The 16,939-nt window shown below is 45.9% G+C and overlaps 1 protein-coding gene across 6 annotated transcripts in view; it reads left to right on the top strand.

The window, feature by feature from the left end:
* Positions 1–15,298, top strand: part of CSNK2A2 (casein kinase 2 alpha 2) — a 40,670-nt gene extending 25,372 nt beyond the window's left edge. For 2 of the 6 annotated variants that reach the window (XM_027618625.1, XM_027618624.2), the window contains exons 5-11: positions 1,314–1,397; positions 2,181–2,291; positions 2,553–2,654; positions 3,197–3,297; positions 4,117–4,265; positions 5,907–6,001; positions 11,732–12,129. In XM_027618625.1, coding sequence (XP_027474426.1) covers positions 1,314–1,397; positions 2,181–2,291; positions 2,553–2,654; positions 3,197–3,297; positions 4,117–4,265; positions 5,907–5,983 — 624 coding nt within the window. In that variant the 3' untranslated portion in view covers positions 5,984–6,001; positions 11,732–12,129. Of the gene's footprint in view, positions 1–1,313; positions 1,398–2,180; positions 2,292–2,552; positions 2,655–3,196; positions 3,298–4,116; positions 4,266–5,906; positions 6,758–11,731; positions 13,030–13,066 lie in introns of those variants that run through there. The other 4 variants (XR_003524166.2, XM_027618620.2, XM_027618623.2 and 1 more) reach the window with 4 other exon arrangements.
* The last annotated feature ends 1,641 nt before the right edge of the window (positions 15,299–16,939 follow it).

Here is a 16,939-nt window from a genome sequence, read left to right on the forward strand (position 1 = left end):
AGGATGATCACTAACACCCAAAAAGATGTCAACTTGATGACCCAATTAGGAAATACAATTCAAATCCACAGTGAGGTCCCACTTCAGACCCACCAGAACAGCGATAATCCCAAGGGTGAACCAGTTACGAGTTGTTGGCGAGAATGTGGCGAAACTGGAACCTTCCTACGTGACTGCTGGGGATGTAAAATGGAGCAGGCAGTTTGGAAAACAATTAGGCAGACTCTTAAAAAGTTTGACGTAAACAGACAGCTCAGCACTTCCACCCTTAAGAATCTGCATAAGAGAAATGAAAGCCTGGGTCCTCTCAGAGACCTGTATGTGAATATTCCTAAGCAGCTTTATTCATGATAGCCCCAAACTGGAAACAACCCAGATGTCCATCAACTAGTACAGCCTTACAGTGGAATACTATTCAGCAAGAAAAAGGGAACACAGATGAATCTCGGCAACATTATGCTGAGGGAAAGAAGAATACTGTATATTGTATTATTTCATTTTATGAATGCCCAGAAAAGGCAGATCGGTAGTAACAGCAGGTTTGTGGTTATGGCTGAGGTAGGGGGCAAGGGGGGATGGGGATTGATCACAGGCAAGCTGAAGGGGAATTCTTGGGATGGTGGCAGAGTTCCAAGACTGGATTGTGGTGCTGGTTACACAACGCTGTGAATGTCCTAAAAGAAATCACTGATTTGTACGCTTAAAATCTTATCTGCATATCATCTATCTTGTAGGAAGCAATATCTTCCCTTAGAGTAAAAATAGAATTCTTAAAGGCCCCTGGCTCAAGGGTTGTTTTTAAAAGAAAATACTAATACTAGAATACTTGGTAATCTCGAAGGACCGGACACATGGGGGACTGGGCTAAAAGACAAGCCACGTTGAATGACACGTTGTGATGTCATTGTTCATCCCCACAGGGACTCTTGTGTGCCATTTGAACCATGGTGAGAGGGACTCTAGTGAGTGTCCCAGATCTGGTTTTAAACCCATTGAGTTAGACCAACAGATTAATGTAGGATTTCTAAATCCAGGTGGCTGGTGAAGTGTTACCTACTAACACCTAAGTAGGAAGAATCTCCGTGTCCCCTCCCTAACATAGCCCCCTTTCCACCAGCTGCCAGCCTAGTGTGCACAGAGAGCGGGGGCGGGGGGGGCCTTCTGAAGCATGTCTGTTCTCCTCTGTTACAGACAGTAAGCTGACCCTTGGGAGACTGTATCCAAGTCAAGCTGTCACAAATAATAGGAATATGCTTGCATTGGGGGTTGGTAGATGGTTTGCTTACTTTTCTCTGTGTTTTCTTATCTCATAGGCTCTGGATTACTGCCACAGCAAGGGAATCATGCACAGGGATGTGAAACCTCACAATGTCATGATAGATCACCAGCAGAAGAAGGTACCATTGCAGCCAGGAAGCAACAAGGCTTTCCGGGGAGGCCTAGAGCAGACCACAACACTGGCCAGTACCTAGGTGGTACTGCAGACTTACGTTACTGTTACTTCTTCAGCCTTCAGTGTTGCTTTCTACTTTGCATAAGCATGGTACACAAGGAAAGTAGACAGCCTAGCCTCACTGTAGTCCCTTGTTTATTTTGGTCATGGTTTTCCAGAGGGCCTCGCAAAGAAACTCCAGCTGATGGTTTCTCCTTCTTTTAATGACCCTCAGACCAATCAATCTGCCTGGCCTTAAAAGTACACTTGGGTCCCTCCTGTTTTTGATATCCAATTCTGGTTGTCCCTGGTTGGTGAGTAAACAAATCAGCTACTAGGAGGTGAACGAAAAGCTGGAGCAGTGCTTCAATGCTGGACTGGGGCCTGCGTCCCCAAACCTTTCAGTTGTGGCTAGAGCTTATAATGGAGGCTGTTAATGACGGGGGAGTGTGCTACACACGCTAGTGATACGGACGCAGAGTGAAAAGCTTAAGCTTGATTGATCTGAACAGGATGATAAGCCAGGATCATTTAAATTTTAAAAAAAGAAAAAGCACATAAGATTCTGAGTGCTCTGCTCTAGAAGTGACCTCTTCCACAATTGCTGAAAGTGTAATTTTTGCCAGTGCACTTGCTAACATTTTTCATGTGGCCCACGTAATTGTTAGCTAATGTGATGTGGCCTTGTTCTAAGGCATGGGCGTCTAGAATCACTCCTTTACGTGTTCAATTTCTGTCATGTTTGTAGCTGCGACTGATAGACTGGGGTCTGGCGGAGTTCTACCATCCTGCTCAGGAGTACAATGTCCGTGTAGCCTCGAGGTACTTCAAGGGCCCAGAGCTCCTTGTGGACTATCAGGTAAAACTCTTAGCCAAGCACCTCCGCCTTCTTTGTGTGTTTCCTTGGGGCTTCTCCTTGTTTGCTATTTAGTCAGTCAGTTTGGATATATTCAAAACCCCAGCCTAAAGTGATAATTTCAGACTTTTCTCCGTGACTTTTTTTTTATTCCTTTGAATTCTAAAATATGTGCAAAGGTCAGCTGAAGACTAGAAATCCAGATCAGAGAAACGCATTTGTAATACCCTTCACTGAACTGACAGGCTGACCTTATGTCCCCAGATGTATGATTACAGCTTGGACATGTGGAGTTTGGGCTGTATGTTAGCAAGCATGATCTTTCGAAAGGAGCCCTTCTTTCATGGACAGGACAACTACGACCAGGTGAGCAAGCACTGGCTCTTCCCCCGTGTGGGGCACATGCCAAGAAAGTGGAGTCCTATGACAGGGGTGCTATCCTCGAGCCACTAAATATCACTCAGCGTCTGCACTAAGTTCTCCTTCAGGATAAAGAGTTTCATGACATTTTGTCTGTGGTTACCAGCCCCCCAAACGTAGAGAAAGATAAAGCTCTCTTATGCCCAACTTCAGAGTGAGTCTGTGAAGAAGTCAGGCAGTCCTTGACTAACAAAACCAGACTGTAGTCATTAGCTTGTGACACCCCCACAATTGGTCAACTTCTAGGAGATTATTGCTGTAAGTTGTTACCATTTTAAAGGCAGTTTGGAAATTGGATTTCTGTGAACATCGTGTCCTGGGGTCTGCCATGTCCTGGGGTCTGCCGCCTGTCGGCCCCAGGCTCCAGCCTACATCTGGTCCCTGAGGACTCAGTGATGTGGAAGTCCCCAGTGCCTTGGGATAACATCCTCACAGGCTTGCAGTGAGCTCTGTGCTCAGTGATTTGGTCAGTTTGTTTTGTGTTTCAGCTTGTTCGCATTGCCAAGGTTCTGGGTACAGATGAGCTGTATGGGTATCTGAAGAAGTATCACATAGACCTAGATCCACACTTCAACGATATCCTGGGACAGTAAGTAAGAGAGAGGGAGAGAGAACAAGGGTTTTAACGTACCCCATTTCAGAAGTGGGACTGTTCACCAAAATCGCTTGCTAATCATAGCAAAATTGAAGTCTCCTCCTTTCTTCCCGTATTTTTTTTTTTAACTTGCTTTGAGATATTTGGGAATTGTTTACATGTGTCTTCTGATCATTGTACTTCTCTAAGAGATAACCTGTCAGTCAGTGGAAAATGGAAGACAAAATCCTGTTACAGAAAAAAGCTTTCTGATACAGCATATGCTTATTTTACTGGAAAATGTTAGAAAGCTGTGATTCTTTTTTGATTAAGAGATTTATAGTTTTTTCTTCTGTGTAATGTATTTTCTACAAGGTAGCAAATTTTAAAGCATATTTGCAGGTACAGTGCAATAGTGTTGAAAAGTAAATGCGCTGACAATTTTCAAACAGTGTTTTATGGAGCCGCTGTGTTTCTGAGGCTAGATCTCTAAATATTTCTGCTGAACAACAAAAATAACTCTGTCTCCTCTGTGCCTCGCCAGAATGGACTAAAAGCCTGAGGCATAAGAAATGATCTAAGAAGGTGCCACCAATACTAAATCATGATGTCGAAGTTTTCGCTCCTCTTATTTATCAGTCAGAGAGCACGGTTTTTGTTTCAGGATGCTGCGAGTGGCCCTCTGGGGGTGGGGCAGATACCAGTGAGAAGGAGGTTTAACAAGCTTGAAATCAGCGCAGTCAGTATTCTAAGATTTTGTTGCTTTTAGCCCTAGTAACATCAGGATTCTTGTTGAATAGACTCTCGGTACTAATGCTTCCCTTTCCTTCTCAGACATTCACGGAAACGCTGGGAAAACTTTATCCATAGTGAGAACAGACACCTCGTCAGCCCCGAGGCTCTAGATCTTCTGGACAAACTTCTGCGATACGACCATCAACAGAGACTGACTGCCAAAGAGGCCATGGAGCACCCGTACTTCTGTGAGTCTCCAGGGGTGTAATTTATTAAAGAAAAAATTCTTCTGTTCTTTATCTTTGAGGCCAGTCAAGAGAATTCTAGGTATTTGGATTGACTCTTCCTTGGAATTTGGCCTCATTAGTTCTAGACTGTTGAGACAGCTTTGCAGTTCCGTTTCTTGATCTGCAGAGGTGTTTGTCCACTGCCTTAGCTCCGCTTGAGTCTGGTCTGTGGACCTATTCCCTGTGGCCCTGAGTTGATAGACCACAAGTACCTAAACATTGTTTTCAAATATATACGTCTGTGTGGAAACCTAATCGAAGATATTTTCCCCTCAGAAAACTAGTTAAAAGTAATGAGGTGACCGTAGTATATTTTTAAAGAAGGAAATGAGTTAAATAAATAAAAGGAACTTGATGAAAGGAAAGCAGGTGTGGAAAGACCCCACTAGGGTGCCTGGGTGGTTCAGTTGGTTAAGTGTCTGCCTTTGGCTCAGGTCATGATCCTGGAGTCCTGGGATCGAGTCCTGCATCGGGCTCCCTGCTGAGCAGGGAGTCTGCTTCTCCCTCTGCCCCCCCCCCCCCGCCACGTTCTCTCTCATTCTCTCTCTCAAATAAATAAATAAATAAATAAAAGACCCCACTAAAATCCTACCTCAGTTGAAGAATTTTTAGGTCTCACTTCCAAGTGCGTGTGTGTATTCAATGCCTGTGGTTGTGTATTGTCTGCATGTGTACAGCCCTTCCCCCCAATAAAGTATGTCTCAAATAAACTTTCCCCTTAATCCTGGCAACGTAAGATGACTCAGTCCAGGCACAGAGGAGACTGGGGATAAAGGTTACGGGACCCGTCTCAGCTCACTCTGAATGGAGAAGAAAACCTTCAGCCTGTCTGTTGGCTTGGCCAGTATGCGGTCTTCCTTTCTTTTCTTTCCCTCTGAAGATTAAGCAGATCTTACCTGAATAATATAAATCTTGAACCTGCTGGTCCATAAACATTAGCAGACAACAAATTGGAAAGGTTTTACCCTTTGGACTTCTAGACCTCGGACAAGTGCACCTCAGGGGTCCTCTTTCCAATTTCTGGCACCAGAAGCTATTTTCACCCTTTTGAGTTAGATCCAATTAAGAAATCTGGTGTTTGTAAAATGTAATTCATGATCCGTCCACTTTTCTGAATACACATCTTCTGTATAAAAAAAAAAAAAGTGTTTCAAATGACTGTCGCTTAAAATTGATAGGTCTTCTAATGGCTCTTTTCATTCCTTTGCTCCAAAGTGCTCATTACTGCACGTGGTTTGAAGAAATTGGGGGTTGGATCTGACATTAGCATTCAAGGAAAATAACACATAAAAGATTAGTAGTGATTTTGAACAGTGGGAAGTCAGTGTTTGTGGGCCTCTCTTCTCCAGGAGTCTCCGTAGTTGAACTTGCCCTCTGAGGGAAGTGCAGGAGCTGACTAGAAGAGCAGATTCCCCTGATTATTTTTCAGTGTCTGATTTTTCTCTCACCTTAGTCCTGTAATTTCTCTTGTCCTTCTGACCCTGGCTTTCTCGTCAGTCTGTCCATCTCACTGTACCCCACTGCGGAGGGGGGTTTTTCATGATGGTGTCTCCCACACCTTCCAGCCCAGATTCACCTGATTTCCATCCTGTTCTCTTGCAGACCCCGTGGTGAAGGAGCAGTCCCAGCCCTCTGCAGACAATGCTGTGCTTTCCAGTGGCCTCACGGCGGCCCGGTGAACACTTGGAAGGCGACGGGTAATGCGGCATTGATGCTTGCCAATAAATCCAACCAACCAAACACAAATCTGGAAGGAAAACTACAATGTGATAAAAAGAAATTCTAGTCATTCCTTCTAAATGCAAAGAAGAGTAAAGACCTAACTGTCAAAAAGCAAGAAATCCCCCAGTACTAGTCTGCAGGGAGTTGCCGCTGCGGCAGCGTGACAATGCACATAGTTCAGGACCTGAGGGAACGCTCCCTTTGGAATGCATGGGAGATGAGAGACTCGGAGTTGTTGTACATTTACCTTTATTTAACAGGAGACCACTGTTGAATTAACCCGTTCAGTCAACAAGCTCTGAATATCTGACTTCCTATCTATTCCACTGTGGTCTGGGTTTCCTTTGGTGAGATTCAGGCTCAAGTTTTAGCAAAACGTCAGCAGTCTATACTGACACACCAGCCTCATTTACGTAAAGGAGATATTAAAACAGTGACAGTATTTTTTTTTTAAGCTCTTTTACAAATTCATGTTTTATGTATTTTTTTATGACATGAGCTCTCTAGGAAATGTACCTCATCCCTGCAGTTTTCTTTCGAGTGTATTCATTTGGGAGCAAACTGCAGTCACTCACAAGAGGCCCCTTTTGCCGTCAGCAGGCATCACTTGAAACCTTGTGACGCCGTGAACAGGTCCATCTGTCTCCTCAGAAGTTTGATGCGAAGTGCATAACTTGGAGCTCACTGTAACCTTTGTTGATTTGCCTAACCATAAAATCTTGTTGCTATTTTTTCCGTGTAGCCTTTTTTTTCCTTTTGCAGCCTTGTAAGGAAAACCTCACCATATCCCAGCACATACATCCCAGTGTGTGTGCCTGTTTTCGTGCACCTCTCTGAAACAGAGGCTTTTTGATCACAACCATAATGAAAGCTGGAAAGTCGGTCTTCAGGCAGGTTGGGGAATGAAAGAAACATCTTATTAGAATGTATTTAGGAATGAGCTATTGGGTGAGAAAAATGTACTCCCACCCCCCCCACCCTTTTTTGCCTCTTTTTATCTCCACGGGAAGCAATTTCCCTCTGTAATCAGGGTAAGCTGCATTTTGACACTCCCGAGAGGTCATGTGTGAACGTGATGGCAGAGCTGTCCTTCTCATGTGCAGGGACTGGGGTCGTGTGCAGGGCCAGCCTGTTCCCCGACGACTGAGCAGAGCATCATACGAGGGGCCTGGCGGGTTAGTTGGAGTTCCTGGAGCCAGTGTCAAAGCTCGGGATCCGTTGTGCCAGCCTTCATGTCAGCAAAGGAAGCTAGATTCTGCTTTAAAAAGAAAACAGTCAAGCTGATTTCATTTTGGGGACTTGTCACCAGTCTGGTTTGCAAGCAGTCCCCTCCCCCAGCGGCAGAGCCATGCCACAGCTGTGGGGACTTTACAGCTAGGCTAGAGCTCGAGGTGTCTACCCACATCAGACCATAGGATTTCTTTATTAGCTATTTAATAATGCCATACATTTTTATAAGGTTAGATTGTTTGAAAACATCTGTTTACATTCCATATTCCAATAAAATTGTACTGGTATTGGTAGCAGGTCCTATCTCTAAATGTAGATTGTATTTTTGTCGTTTGGTCGGTGGGAATTTAAAATGCAAATAAAACTCTTAACTAGAGTTGAGCTTACAGATTGAAAATTAAAAATAAGTCCCCAAAGCCAGAAAATGCAATTAGGTAAGATTCTCATACCAATACTACCTGCCTGTATTGCACATTCTGTATATTGAGGTATACATTTGTTCTACTTGAAAGTCAAAGCCACGGCATGAGCTCTCAGCTGGACCTATATTGGTATGTCAGGCCAAGGAAGCCTTCTGATGTGCCCTTCTAGGCAACACTGTTGGTAATTATCAGGGAGATGTGCCACTTTGTGTCTTTTTTGCCCCCTACCTCTCATCTCCTCCTCTGTCACTCTCCCCCCTCCCAACTTTTTTTTTTTTTTTTTTTTTTAAGTTGCCTGTCTGGACCAGGCAGGGGGAGCATACTGGAGGGTCTTGGTGAAGTAGTAACCCCGTTTCTTCCCCTTGGGTTCCCCAGAGGCAGTGAAAGCATCTAGAGGAGTATAGTCAGGTGATGGGTGTACTGCCTCTGTCCATTAATCATGGTTTAGTCGGTGCAGACACAACTAACCTGCCTTTCCTGGGGCTCCGTGACTGCAGCTCTGACACAGGAATAATTCTTTTTATGCATGGTTTGCTTCTCCACCACCTATACTTTCCATTTCTCTTTCTGCCTTAGACAGCATGACTGAGTTTAAAATGCTCGCCCCTTTCTGAGTCTGGTCTTGACACCTGGCTGGCTGGCTGGCTGGCTGGCTGGCTAGCTAGCTGTAGGTTGTTCTTTCCCAAACCGAAGTGAGTCCAGTCCAGACCTTTTCTCTTAACCATCTCCAGAGCCATCTTGTGGCCAGATGGACCTAGCTCCCCCAAGATTTCAGAGTACTTAACCTGGGCTAGGAGATGGTCATGGAGAGTTCCAAAAGTGGGTGGGGGGAGGGGGCAGGGAAAGAAGAAGGAGAGAGAGAGTGTGTGTGAGTGAGTGAGTGTGTGTGAATGAATGAGTGGGAGTCTGCTCTCAGACTCAGCTATGGTATATTTACCCACCCAATACCCTTTTCGGTCAGCAGATTATTTAAGTTCATCTCAGTATTTTTGATTAGCCATTTTGTTTGCTTTGTTACCTTATAACTGGTTAAAAGTGCCTATGATAAGGACTTAGTTATTTCCTAAAGAAAAGCAAAAAATGTGGGGAACAGGGTAGTGTTACACTATCATCTCAGGTCCTGCCTGTGTTCAACAACATAGGCCTGGTATGGTGAGAACAAAAAGTTCTTATGCCAAATACAGACGGTCTGTCAGGGCTGATGGGCCACAAGTGAGCATAAGTGCAAGGCTTGGCTTCAGCTGACAAGCCCCATGGCGAGAGCAGAACTGATGACATGCCAAGCGATCTTTTCATCTGCAGCTTGCTTGCAGTTCGCTCTCCCCTGGATCGTATCAGCTGCCCGCTCCTGTCCCGTCCCTGTGGGAGGGGACTGGGTGGGAGAAGCCAAGCAGACAGTGCAGACCAAGCATTCCTGGGTCTTCTCACCAATGACAGCAGAGCCGATGGCGGCTGTCTGAGGCAGGCGCCTACATACCGGCCGCCGCGCCAGTTCTAACAGACATTCTCTAGCACATGACTGCTCACAAGGCTCAAAGCTACAGTGTTCCCTTGCAGAGAATGAGGGGACTCAGACTGCTTGGCTGGAGAAGGCAGAAGAGCTTGTAATCCTTGGGGGCTCAGGCAGGAGGTGGTTAAAAGAAAGGGAACCAATAAGAAAAGGGTAGATCTTGAGGGAGCGTGACTTCTTGAGAGAGGGGGCACCACCTTCGTGAGCTGGAATTGGGTCCTGAGATCGGCACGATGCCTGGAGTGGTTCCATCGGGACTGGAAGGTGGTGCCCTTGAGGCAGATGCCCAGTCCCAGAGAGCTGGCGGCCGTGGGTCTCAGCCCACACCTACTCAGGGAAATGACTTAGATTCTCCCAGGTGCTGTAGTAAGGATGGAAGCAAAACTATTTGGGGAACACAAGCAGCAATTGGAAGAATTTTTATATATGCATTGAAATGGTTCTAAGAGAGCCCACTTAGCCGTTTCCCTTAATGCCAGTTCAGACCACACGATTTGTTTAGAAACCTGTGTTACTGCATGAGCACCCACAGGAAAAAGCAAACTTCCCGCCTACAATAAATAAGGGTGGATAATAATGGAGCGGAGTTAAGGTCACTGAAATCTAAGCCCTTCCAAAAGCAAAAGCAGGGTCCACAGGAGCACACAAGAGGCCAGAGTTTGTCAGCGAGCTTAATCAATCTAAGATGGCATAATGTCCTGCTTTTAAAAAACTAACCCCAGGGTGGGAGTGGGGGAGGGGAGCTGGTGGTGCAACATCTGGCCAAGAAAACCAGTAATAACATATACTTTTGAGCTCTATGGATGTGTTCATGGAAACAACTACGAGCAGGTGCCGTAGAGGCTGGGGAAAGTGATGTGATGGGTTATACAGCTGATGAGATGAGTACTTCTGTGTAGAGACTCAACAATGTGCTACAAATGTGATACTTAATCCTGAACTGCATGTATTGGGGATTGTTCAAAAAAAAACTTTCATTGAATCAATAAATTAACAGTTTTGCACTTGCTGGCTTTTCTTGCTGTAAATGGTAACTAAGAGGTTGGGACAGAAATCTTGACACCCCATGGAAAGCTTGGATAAATCTTCAAGACCCGTGGAGCCAACTCTTTCCTTCTGTTTGCAGAAAAGCACTACTGCCTGGGTTGTGATCCTTTCCAAGTGACCACTTCCGACACACTTGGCCACCTCTTTGTATCCCTGGATGATTGATGTATGACTGATGCCCTGCTGCCCTTAGACAAAAGACAAATGCCGTGTTCAAGCTTGTTTTCATAAATAAAAATGTTGATAACCACCACCTTCCCAAGCGGGAGACCAGCCACTGCTCTGGGGACCTTAGGCTTGCGTTTCCTGTGTCTTGGGGGAGAGGCGGGGTACACCTTGAACTGCAAAGATGCATGTATGGGGGATGCAGTGAATCCCCACCTTCGTGTGGAACTTTGCTTTATCGAGAGAGGCGGGGCCAGAGTGGTGTCCCAGTGGGGCACTGCGGTTCCTTGGTACTTGCTTCTCCCTTGGGCACCTGCTTCTGGGATTGGCCCATTTCAGTGCCCAACTTTCACCTCTGTGGCAGAGTGCTCTGCGTTGATGAACCTCTCTCCCCGCCCCCATTCCGTGCATCACAAGCAGGCACACGCTATTGTGTGTCTGCATTTGGCAGATGGTGGTGTCTTTAATTAGTGTGCTTTTCCCTGACGGATCCCTCTGTGGTGCTGGACGCTTGGAAATCAGTTGCAGAAGTGCTTAAAGGCAGATAGTCCTTCTTTTCTTAATCTGCGCCATGTGGCCTTTATCAAGAACATAGAACCCTTCCTTGACCCAGGGAAAGTTTTCATGAAACGATGTTTCTGTGACTGCTTCCCGGAGGCACAGTCCTTTTGCTGTAGTGCCCATCTCTGAGACATTGCTTCTAGAATTCTGCTGCTGGCCTCTCAACCGCCCACTTCACTGGGCTGGACATGGAAGGAGAAACGGGGTTTTCAGGCCATGCCACACTGCTGCTCCCAGGGGAGAGTTAAAAAATACTTGAGCTCCCTTTTTGCTCTTTGTTTATTAGTGGACTTGGCACTTTGCCGGCGTAAATACAGTCATCTGATTATTAGTCCCGAGATGTCCTGAGTAAATTGGGTCAGGGCTGATGGGGATCTGGAGTTGGACTGCTGAGCTTGTGGCTCGGCTGGCGCAGAATGGTCAAGAGGCCTCCATGCTTCTAAATCCGTGTTCTGGACCCAAGAGGTGGGGAGGCTTGGGGAACGCACGCCATGTCCGGAGCTTTCCCCTTGCTCTTCCCAGAAGACCGTGCCTGAGACCGTCTCTGTGAGTGGTGATCACAGGAGGAAGGAAGAGGGTATTGCTTGAAACCTGAGACCATAAAGTTAGCTCTTACTAGGTTTTCCACAAAGTGGCATGGGAAAGTCCAGCTTGCACACTGCTCCCAGCACTCTTCCAGAGAAGGAAGCCACAGGCAAGTGAAGGCCTGTCCTCACTCCGGGTCAGATTGATTAATGCCATCTTTCCCCTCCTCCCGTCTCTCTCCCCAGGTCTGTTGCGGTTCCTCCCACTTTTCCATAAGCAGAACAAGAACCAAATCAAACGTCTTAACGTGTGTAGAGAGATCACGTTCCGTGAGCAGACACAAAATGGTGGCAGGTTTGGCCAGCACGAACCAGACCAACCGAAGGGCAGCCCACCACCGTATATCAAACCTCACTTCCGAATGTAAAAGGTTCACACGCCTTTGGCTTCCTGTTGACTTCCTCCTGACCCAGAAAGCATGGGAAATGTGAAGGGTATGCAAAATGGTTGTTGGTTACTGTTGCCCCCCTGCGCCCCCTTGACTCAGCCTGTGGCCACCTGTTTTTCCAGCAGACCACGGTAACTAGCCGACCACAGACTCCACAGTGGGGGCACGGGGGCAACCTATGGCATGATGGGCAGTTACATATTATAATTTTAAAAGTATATATTATTGAATAAAAGGTTTTAAAAGAAATGTATGGAGAGTTTTCAGTGTGGAAGGGGCCATGAACCGAGACCCGTGGCCACAGAGGACTGAGTGAAATAGAAGAGCATTCGTGCCAGGTTCTAGCCAGAGGAAAGCAGGGGGAGTCCCGGAGGTGAGGAGGGCCAGTTTGAAGGAAGCTCTTGACCAGAGATGAGAAGTTGAACAGGTATCGTTGACTACTCCTGGGAATGGGGCAAACTGCAGGTGACTCCAGTAGACGGGGCGAGCCAGGAGAGCCATGTTTTGCCTTGACCCTTCCTTCTAACCCAGTGACTAGGCGGTAAACAAATGTCACCTCTAGTGATCTCCGGGAGATGCCTTAGCCCCTTATTTGCTTTCCTATCGCTGGGGTCTCCATGGTTCATTCTACCTTGCCATCCTGCCCCCCTTCCCCCTGGCCCCTTCTGGAAAAGCGTCTTACCTTGGAGGCTGGTTGAGCCTGCGGTCGTGCAGCAGGGAATGGGTTAGGGGTCTCAGGTCCAGATCCAAGGGCTGCTTCTCGTGGCCTTCAGAAGCTCCCATGAGCTGGAAGGAAAAGCGGCCTGGTCGGCTGTGAGAGAGGGTGCGATTGAAGCACTGGTTAGATTTGTTAAGTGAAAACGAGACCCACTTTACAAACCAGCCTTCCCCAGCTCCCTCAGGCCTGCCGTCCCAGGACAGCCGTGCAGCGGGGAGGTCAAAGCAGCCTCAACCTGGTGGCCGCCCAGCTTTGCCTCTGGCTGTGGCCTGCGCCCTCCCACAGCCTGTCACGAGCAGGAGTGCCGGGCAGACCCCGATGCCCACGCGGCGCGGGGGCGCCCACTAGTTCCCCACAAAAGCCACTTGGTCCCACAATATTCCTTCTTCTGTCTTTGCTGCTTGTCCCGAACAGGTGACTGTGGGAACCCAGGTGTGGACACTCACAGTTTCTGAAGCAGTTGTGGGGGGAAAGCAAAGAGGCCCCTCAGGGTCGCCACGGCGTCAGTGTCCCTTGGAGCAGCCTCTGTCGTATCCAAGCAGTTCCACAGGTGTGGGAGCCCTAGACTGTGCCTGGCCCCCGGACACCAGCAAGGAGGGCCTGCAAGCCCACTGCCAGCCGACTTTGTAAGGCCAACAGGACACCGAGTGGATGGACTTGGGACTTTCCAACAGCATCGCAGGCCTGGTTTTCTCAAGCAGGCTCTCTCACGCGGCCCTTTTGACTCAAGGCTCTGCAAATTTCTCGTGGCCTCCCAGGACTCTGGGGGACGGTCTCTCCATACCTTGATATAATGAGCACACCCCCGAAGCTCCTACAGACATGGTGCTTTGTGTGTGCACGTTTATCTACATGGCACATCACCTCCGTGTTGACCTGCCGGCATTTGAGAGCCTTCCCAGATGAGAAGGGTCACTTCAGAGTAGGTGTTGATTGACTTGGGAATTCTTAGATGCCATGCAGAACTTGAATGCTAGCTCCCCATTTATCTTCTCAACCAAGGTGCTCTTTAACTTCCCCGTGGGAAAGTCTTGTTTTCCAGAAACCTCTCAAGCATATCAGATAAGTGTCTTTTTTGTGGATGATTACTACTGGGTGGGAGAGAGTTAGTGGAATGAAGGGAAAGGAGGAGTTTTTGCTTAGGCTTTTTTGACCTTGAGAGAAGGGGACAAGGGACCTGCTTACCCAAAAACAGTCTATAAAGCTCATCCACAACGTGCTTGGAAATCCAGAACATCGATTCACATCTTGTCAATGCTCCTGCTTGAGCTTGGGCTGTTTAAAGTAATGTTTGTTTAACTTTTCTGACCACCAAAGTAATAATATGCTCATGGCAAAAAATTCGAATGTTACCTAAAAGTCAATCATGAAAGCCTTCCCCCACCGCACCCCCCCACCATCCCGTCACACACACACGCATACGAAAACTCTTTCTTCCTTTGGAGGTAGCTGTGGTTACATTTGGCGTATATCTTGCAATTTTTTTCCTTCATGTTTACTAACAGTTAAAAAATCATGACAATTTTTATTTTTACAGATATGTCACCAGGCTATACATTCTTTTTTTGTAACTTGTGTTTTCCCTGAGTTGTGACAATTTCACTGTTAGCACATACAGATCTACCTCACCTGCTCTCGTGGCTGGGTGGTGTCCCTGTGTGTGACAAACCACAGGCAAAGCAATCTCTGACTGATGATAGACTCTCAGCAGAGCTATTACCAGTACTGCTGCAGTGAACACATTTGCACATACATTTTTACACAGTACATCGTGTTTGTGAGATAAAATCCTAAAAAGGAATTACTGTGCCATATGTTTTGCTTTGTCTTAGGGCATTGCCATGATTCAGAGAAAGCAGCCTTCTCTTTCCTTCCCTCACTGGTGTAGGTTGGAACCATGATGCCTTTAGCCATGGAATTCTTGTAGGACTCTGTTAGGCACTTGGGACACGGTGCCCAGTCTTTGAGCTTTCCAGGGAAGCAGGAATGTTTGAGACCTGTAAAAAGAAAAAGGTGTTGGGGCTCCCATAAGAAAGTTACAAAATAAAAATTAATAAATGTAATTACATGTCTTTCCAATCCTATGAGCTTCATTGTTATCTGCTTAAAAAAAATATTTTTTCATAATAGTGAAGTGTCGCAATCACCAAATCAAGTAATTTCAAAAGCAATTTTTAAAGATCTTTTCAAGAAAACACAGGGGAAAAGTAACCTTAAATATGAAAAATGGCTACCTTTTAATATATTTGAAATGCTGTTGGGAAGCCTTCAAAAGTAAGCATGCAGGGGGCTGGCAAGTGTTATAAAATATCCCTGGGCAGAGGGGTGGGTGTAGAATGGTGGAGCAACACTTTGAGGAATATGCAGCAAGCTTTTAAAATGTGCATTTCAGACGCATGGTACTAAGTGAAGAAGTCAGACTCAAAAGGCTACTTACTAATTCCATTTATGTGACGTTCTGGGAAAGGCAAAATGTAGGAAATGGAGAACAGAACTGTGGTTGCCAGGGATTCATCATGGCGGTTGGGAGGTGATAACAGGAGGAAATTTGGGGGTTGATGGAACTGTCTGTATCCTAAATATGGCGATGGTTGTATGACTCGGTGCCTTTGTCAAAACTGTACACCCCCCCAAAAAAGTACATTTTACTGTATGTGAATTAAAAAATAAATTTTAAAAATAACATGCAGGGGCTACTGGGTATTTACCACAAAGATACAAATGTAGGGATTCGAAGGGGTACATGCACCCCAATGTTTATAGCAGCAATGTCCACAATAGCCAAACTGTGGAAAGAGCCAAGATGTCCATCGACAGATGAATGGATAAAGAAGATGTGGTATATATACACAATGGAATATTATGCAGCCATCAAAAGGAATGAGATCTTGCCATTTGCAACGACGTGGATGGAACTGGAGGGTGTCATGCTGAGTGAAATAAGTCAATCAGAGAAAGACATGTATCATATGACCTCACTGATACGAGGAATTTTTAATCTCAGGAAACAAACTGAGGGTTGCTGGAGTGGTGGGGGAGGTGGGAGGGATGGGGTGGCTGGGTGATAGACATTGGGGAGGGTATGTGCTATGGCGAGTGCTGTGAATTGTGCAAGACTGTTGAATCACAGATCTGTACCTCTGAAACAAATAATGCAATATATGTTAAAAAAAAAAAAAAAAGGAAGGGAAGAATGAGTGGGGGAAATCGGAGGGGGAGACCAACCATGAGAGACGATGGACTCTGAAAAACAAACAGGGTTCTAGAGGGGAGGGGGGTGGGGGGATGGGTTAGCCTGGTGATGGGTATTAAAGAGGGCACGTTCTGCGTGGAGCACTGGGTGTTATGCACAAACAATGAATCATGGAACACTACATCCAAAACTAATGATGTAATGTATGGTGATTAACATAACAAAAAATTTTTTAAAAATAACGTGCAGGGGCCCAACAGAGTCCCATTTGAACTTCACTCTCGGATGAGCAGGAGCCTCATCTGCCCACCACTGCATCTTTTACTGAAGTCGTCGGACTGATGGTCTTTGGATATAACCACTGGTGCTGGCATGCAGTGGTCCTCTATCCACCAGCTGAATACCCAGTTCCAAGGCTGCTTGGAACTTCCATCTTTGCTCCCAGCTAAAGGGTGATTCTCCAGGCACAACTACTCCCCTCATTGCTATACCTTCCCATCCCGATCAGCAAGGAGGGGTAGGGCATAAACTCTGCCTTGCGGTGTGTGGCAAGTCCCTGTGTCTCTCAGAGGCCAGTGTTCAGTTTCTCGGCTCTGACAGGAACGAACACTGTCCACTGGGTTCTGGTGTCTGACCAAAGACTTTGCACACTGAAAAGATATTAAAAACACAATTACTGGTGTTTCTAATACCTTAGTTATTAAACCTGTACATTTAAAATCTACTTTGTGTTCTTAACATTAATTTCCAAATCTTGTAACTACAAACTTGTTAGTTTTGTATATAAACACTTTTGCTTATTCCTGGATTGATGCTCAATCAACTCAAAACTTAATGGGTTAAACTGTAAACATTGCCTGTACACCTAATCTAGTTTCCCTAGACATTTCAGAGTCAACCACATATTTAATCTGATTTCCACAAACATTTGCGATACCTAATAGGAAAGACCTAAAGTTGGGTGAAGTCTTCCTAAGCATTCAAATATGAACAAACTTAAACTCATAGATTTAATAAATCAAAATCTTTAAACAGTGTTTATAAACTTAAAATGTTTTCAACATTTTTAAAAATTAAAATCGTAGATCTAATTT

The sequence above is a fragment of the Zalophus californianus genome, chromosome 17 (genome assembly GCF_009762305.2).
Source record: "Zalophus californianus isolate mZalCal1 chromosome 17, mZalCal1.pri.v2, whole genome shotgun sequence".
Classification (NCBI taxonomy): Eukaryota; Metazoa; Chordata; class Mammalia; order Carnivora; family Otariidae; genus Zalophus; species Zalophus californianus.